General features: G+C 40.9%; 1 protein-coding gene across 1 annotated transcript in view; it reads left to right on the top strand.

Moving 5' to 3' along the window:
• Window positions 1-511: 511 nt before the first annotated feature.
• The window catches only part of SARC_08086 (hypothetical protein), a gene marked incomplete at its 5' end in the record, with an annotated part of 9907 nt that continues 3484 nt past the window's right edge, over window positions 512-6934 (top strand). The window contains 6 exons of the mRNA XM_014297945.1: window positions 512-811; window positions 2163-2212; window positions 3481-3542; window positions 4737-4784; window positions 5094-5185; window positions 6754-6810. Coding sequence (XP_014153420.1) covers window positions 512-811; window positions 2163-2212; window positions 3481-3542; window positions 4737-4784; window positions 5094-5185; window positions 6754-6810 — 609 coding nt within the window. The remainder of the gene's footprint in view (window positions 812-2162; window positions 2213-3480; window positions 3543-4736; window positions 4785-5093; window positions 5186-6753; window positions 6811-6934) is intronic.

Genomic DNA, 6934 nt, shown 5'->3' with positions numbered 1-6934 from the left:
CATTTGTTGTCATTGTACCTGAGGTGTTAGCGTGTGTGTACATTTGGTGTCATTGTAGTGAGGTGTTAGCGTGAGTGTACATTTGGTGTCATTGTAATGAGGTGTTAGCGTGCGTGAGTATAGGGTTTAGGGCTTTGGGCATAGTCTGTTGATCGCACTTGCCCGTGGTTGCGGCAGTCCCGTGGTAGCCGATTGAGTAGCTCGAGCGCTGTGCCTTATAAGGACAGGATGCATCAGTAGGTAGGAGGTGCGTACTACCCGCCGACGTTACACACTCGTCTGTGCCATTCTCTGAGTGAGCGTGTGCACGCATGACTCATCTTTGGAGCAAGAGTGTGGGACGACTCTTACATAACACGGCTGTTGGTGTGAGTGGGTGCCATATGCCCTGACCTGCATGTGACTGTTCCCACTACGTACGTCTGCTTATGAACCTCTTTTGATTGGCTGTACAGCTATTGGTGACTCTGACCGGTGACCATATACATTGTAGTGACGATCGGATGACCATATGCATTGTAGTGACGACCGGATGTTCTCCCTTTGGGGGGGGGGGGGTGGCGTGTTTGTCCCACTGACCCACCAACACAACGAACAAACTCATTGGAGTGGAGAGGAGGTTGTACGGCTGAGGCTACGGTCGCACTACACTGACTGGCTGTTTGTCTCACTGACCCATCACCACACGTCTGCATGCAGTCCACAGGGCCACATTGCGTGCAAAGAGTGTGTCTATACCAGTCTACTCTCGCAGAAGAAAGAGTATAAGCGCCAGCTAGAGGCACACAATGAACAGGCCGCGGCAAACAGGGTATGTGGGGAGTCTGTGATGTACAGATACGAGAGTGTTACAATGTGGCTCAAAACAAGCGATATTAATGTATTCAACGGGCAAGACTCATATGTTCAGATGACTATTATCATTTACAAAATATGAATATGTATCTATCTATGTATCTATGTATCTATGAATCCATGTATATATGTATCTGTGTATGGATGGATGGATGGATGTATGCATCTATGTATGGATGTATGGATGTATCTATCTATCTATATATCTATCAATGTACGTATGTATGTATCTATGTATCTATCTATGTATCTGTGTATATATGTGTGTGTACATGTAGGGAATGTAATTTGTCATCGTTGCATCCATTCGTGTGCATGTCATCTGCGACGTGTCCAATTCTCATTGACAGACATGACAAGTGGTCTTCTATTAAGTTATATGTCCTACTACTTCACTTAGTACGTTAGTCACACCCCTTAGATCCATAGGGGAGTGAACAGCCTGTGTGTAGATAGACATGACAAGTAGTCTTCTATTAAGTTATATGTCCTACTATTTCACTTAGTACGTTAGTCACACCCCTTAGATCCATGGGGGAGTGCACAGCCTGTGTGTCGATAGACATGACAAGTGGTCTTCTATTAAGTTATATGTCCTACTACTTCACTTAGTACGTTAGTCACACCCCTTAGATCCATGGGGTAGTGCACAGCCTGCCCTTCCCTATATTGACAGAGACTGTGTGATAGTACCCAAATGGGGCACGTCCGTGATATCTGCTATAGTGTTGTCATAGCATGATTGATATGTGCTATAGTGTTGTCATAATATGAGTGATATGTGCTATACTGTTGTCATAGAATGAGTGATATGTTCTATAGTGTTCTCATAGAATGAATGATATGTGCTAGTGTTGTCATAGAATGAGTGATACGTGCATACTGTTGTCATAGAATGAGTGATATGTGCTATGGTGTTCTTATAGAATGAATGATATGTGCTAGTGTTGTCATAGAATGAGTGATATGTGGTGCTATAGTGTTGTCATAGAACGAGTGATATGTGCTATACTGTTGTCATAGAATGAGTGTTATGTGCTATAGTGTTGTCATAGAATGAGTGAAATGTGCTATAGTGTTGTCATAGAATGAGTGATATGTGCTATAGTGCTGTCATAGAATGAGTGATATGTGCTATAGTGTTGTCATAGAATGAGTGATATGTGCTATACTGTTGTCATAGAATGAGTGATATGTGCTATAGTGATGTCATAGAATGAGTGACATGTGCTATAGTGTTGTCATAGAATGAGTGATATGTGCTATAGCGTTCTCATACAATGATTGTACTTGGACTTGTGCCACAGCGTAAAGACGAGGACAAGGAAGAACTAGCACGACAGGGGGAGATAAAGAAGTATGACAATGTTTCTTTAGTACATGCATGACTATGTTTCTTTGGTACATGCATGACTATGTTTCTTTGGTACATGCATGACTATGTTTCTTTGGTACATGCTGGACTTTGTTTCTTTGGTACATGCATGACTATGTTCCTTTGGTACATGCATGACTATGTTTATTTGGTACATTCTTGACTATGTTTATTTAGTTCATGCATGACTATGTTTCTTTGGTACATGCTGGACTTTGTTCCTTTGGTACATGCATGACTATGTTTATTTGGTACATGCATGACTATGTTTCTTTGGTACATGCTTGACTATGTTTCTTTGGTACATGCATGACTATGTTTCTTTGGTACATGTATGACTTTGTTTCTTTGGTACATGCATGACTGTTTCTTTGGTACATGCATGACTGTTTCTTTGGTACATGCATGACTATGTTTCTTTGGTACATGCTGGACTTTGTTTCTTTGGTACATGCATGACTATGTTTATTTGGGACATACATGACTATGTTTCTTTAGTACATGCATGACTAAGTTTCTTTGGTACATGCATGACCATGTTTCTTTGGTACATTCATGACTATGTTTCTTTGGTACATGCATGGCTATGTTTCTTCAGTACATGCTTGACTATGTTTCTTTGGTACATGCATGACTATGTTTATTTGGTACATGCATGACTTTGTTTCTTTGGTACATGCTGGACTTTGTTTCTTTGGTACATGCATGACTATGTTTCTTTGGTACATGCATGTCTATGTTTCTTTGGTATATGTTTGCCAATGTTTATCCGGTGTGTGTATGTCAATGATAGATCCTTTTGTGTGTGTATATAGATCCTTGTGTGTGTATATAGATCATTGTGTGTGGATATAGATCTTTGTGTGTGTAAATGGGTCCTCGTGTGTGTACTTAGATCCTTTGCGTGAACATAGATTCTTGTGTGTGTATATATAGATCCCTGTGTGTATATAGATAGATCCCTGTATGTATATAGATAGATTCCTCTGTGCGTATAGATAGATCCTTGTGTGTGTATAGATAGATCCCTGTGTGTATATAGATAGATCTTTGTATGCATATAGATAGATTCTTCTGTGCGTATAGATAGATCCTTGTGTGTGTGTGCACATAGATCCTTGTGGGATGAATGCGTGTATAGATAGCTCCTTGTGTGATATACCTACTTTCGCTCGTCCGGTTAACCCACATCTCTCATCTGGTACTTTGCGCCTGTCAACTGATGTTCCGCTGTGTTCCATTGACTGCAGATTTGAGGCGGCACAGACATCTTTGATGGCGCATAAAGCATCCACTGTCACCAAGAAGTCGAGTAAGTGGCCGTGTTGCTATATTTAAGATCATTTGACAGCTAGTGGAGTAAGTGGCTGTATTGCTATATTTAGAACCATTTGAAAGCTAGTGGAGTAAGTGGCTGTGTTGCTATATTTAGAACCGTTTGAAAGCTAGTGGAGTAAATGGCTGTGTTGCTATATTTAGGACCATTCGAAAACCAGTGGGGTGCGTGGCTGTGTTGCTCTATGAAGTTGCTAAATGATGTGCTATATCTAAGACGACTATAAAGAGATGTCTAATCATAGGGCAGTCCTAGTTCACGCAGCAGGTGCCAAGTGGCGGGCGTGTGTAGTTGGCAGAGTGTTTTCTCACAACCTCCAAAAGTACAAGCCATAACATCCTTTTGAAATTTAGGAAGTCACAGCATTTTTGGGATCCAACGTGCATAAATTTGGTACGAATTTCAGTCAGCGATCCGAATTTTAAACTAGAGTGTTCAGGGTTTTAAAGAGCTGGAATGCTCTCTGTGGAACTAATTGAAAACGTAGGTTTCATTTCATACGGATTGGTTGGTTAGTTCTCGAGATAGGATTTGTACCGTTAACGGTATGTTAAGCTGTGGGTACATTTGTACTGCTAGCGGTACAATTCGTATCGCCTGAACCAACCAACCGATTTGCCTGAAATTAAAGCTCTGATTCTAGTTAGTCGTATAGATTGGCATAGAAGTCCAAAAAATTGGAATTCAAACCCAAAATATCGGATCCTGTAGCATCAAAATATCGAATTTGTATGAGAAGTTGGTACAAAAACATTGAACCCAAAAAAAAATCTTGGCACTAAAATAATGTCCCCCTTACATAGGATGTCTGACTTGTACAATTTAGGAAGCTATGTGCAAAAGGATGTCAATGTCCCCCTTACATAGGATGTCTGGCTTGTACAATTTAGGAAGCTATGTGCAAAAGGATGTCAATGTCCCCCTTACATAGGATGTCTGGCTTGTACAATTTAGGAAGCTATGTGCAAAAGGATGTCCATTTTAGGAGGCTATGTGCAAAAGGATGTACAATTTAGGAGGCTATGGGCAAAAGGATGTACAATTCAGGAGGCTATGGGCAAAAGGATGTGCATTGTAGGAGGCTATGGGCAAAAGGATGTACAATTTAGGAGGTGAGGCTATGGTTGTCTGCACTTACTGACACATGTTGTACCCCGTCTTCCAACACAGCCACGGCGCGGAGTGACGGAAAGCGAATATACGATGTCAGCAAGCAGAGTATGTGGACACCAGCCAAACACGCACATGTGCATGTGCATATACAGGTGCATGTACATGTGCATGTGCATGTGCATGTGCATATGCATGTACATGTGCATGTACGGTCTCATAGGCTTATTTTATCTGATTGTAGCCTGATGTTGGAGCTCTGCAGCCTGGCGGAGTGTTCTTTTGATTGCCGTGCATCGATGTGGGTGCTAGTAATACTGAATGTTTCATACGAACCCATCCATTCGGTCTTTCTTTACTTCCAATGTCTACAGCTATATGTAATATACCCATTAATTCGTGTTTTGTTGGGCACAGATATTTGGCCTGACAGGCCAGATCAATTGAACGTAAACTCTTCCGATCGTAAGCCGCCCACGGGGCCACTGGAAGGGTCCGAAACATCACAGGTACACAACCTTTGTGTTATGAGTTGAATGCACTATGTAGCACAGGTACACAACCTTTGCGTTATGAGTTGAATGCACTATGTAGCACAGGCACACAACCTTTGTGTTATGAGCTGAATGCACTATGTAGCACAGGTACACAACCTTTGTGCTATGAGTTGAATGCACTATGTAGCACAGGTACACAACCTTTGTGTTATGAGTTGAATGCACTATGTAGCACAGGTACACAACCTTTGTGCTATGAGTTGAATGCACGATGTAGCACAGGTACACAACCTTTGTGCTGTGAGTTGAATGCACTATGTAGCACAGGCACACAACCTTTGTGTTATGAGTTGAATGCACTATGTAGCACAGGTACACAACCTTTGTGTTATGAGCTGAATGCACTATGTAGCACAGGTACACAACCTTTGTGCTATGAGTTGAATGCACGATGTAGCACAGGTACACAACCTTTGTGCTGTGAGTTGAATGCACTATGTAGCACAGGCACACAACCTTTGTGTTATGAGTTGAATGCACTATGTAGCACAGGTACACAACCTTTGTGTTATGAGCTGAATGCACTATGTAGCACAGGTACACAATCTTTGTGTTATGAGTTGAATGCACTATGTAGCACAGGTACACAACCTTTGTGTTATGAGCTGAATGCACTATGTAGCACAGGTACACAACCTTTGTGCTATGAGTTGAATGCACTATGTAGCGCAGAGTGGTGATGCTACTGTCATATGCGAGTGATGGTGATACTATCATATGCAATTCAATACAGCACCAGTTGCCTATACGAATGGCGAGTGAATGTGCTACCATCATATGCAATTCAATACAGCACCAGTTGCCTATACGAATGGCGAGTGATGGTGCTACTATCATATGCATTTCAATACAGCATCAATTACCTATACGAATGGCGAGTGAATGTGCTATTATCATATGCAATTCAATACAGCACATGTTACTTATACAAATGGCGAGTGAATGTGCTAACATCATATGCAATTCAATACAGCACCAGTTGCCTATACGAATGGGTCTACTTGTGGGCGTGTGTGCAGATGTGTGCTTGCCCTGTGCGCTTCTCAGGCAGCTCGCCTGTGGGTTCAGTATGTGCTTGTAGGATAGTCCTACTTTGTAGCAGATACACATACCTGTTATTATGTAGTATCAAATGGTATATGTACTATGTACAAGTACATATCACCTGTTACTATGGGGTATCAAATGGTGTATATACTATGTACAAGTACACGTCACCTATTACTATGTAGTATCAAATTGTATATATACTATGTACAAGTACACATTGTAGTATGTAATATCATAGTCACCTGTTGCTATGTAGTATCAAATAGTTTATATACATACATAAGTACACATCACCTGTTTCTATGTAGTAACTACCGGTATATATACTACACACAGGTACACATTGTAGCTTATCATGTGCCTTTTTCAGTGGTTAGGATATATGTATTGAAGTTTTGTGGTTCGCTCTTTTATATTATAGAGTTGAGTGTGTAGTTTCTGATGACTTTCTCCATTTGAACTATACACAGGTACCCGAAGCAGGCCACATCGAGGCGGATCTGAAGGCGTTGCCGGCGTTCTGGATAGTAAGTACCCGTTTTGGTATTTCATTGATATATATATATGTATATACATATATGTATATATATATATGTATATACATATATGTATATATATATATGTATATATATATATATATGTTATATATAT

The sequence above is a fragment of the Sphaeroforma arctica genome (assembly GCF_001186125.1).
Source record: "Sphaeroforma arctica JP610 unplaced genomic scaffold supercont1.694, whole genome shotgun sequence".
Lineage (NCBI taxonomy): Eukaryota > Ichthyosporea > Ichthyophonida > Sphaeroforma > Sphaeroforma arctica.
The sequence above is the reverse complement of the archived record's forward strand: the minus strand, read 5'-3'. Positions and strand labels throughout refer to the sequence as shown.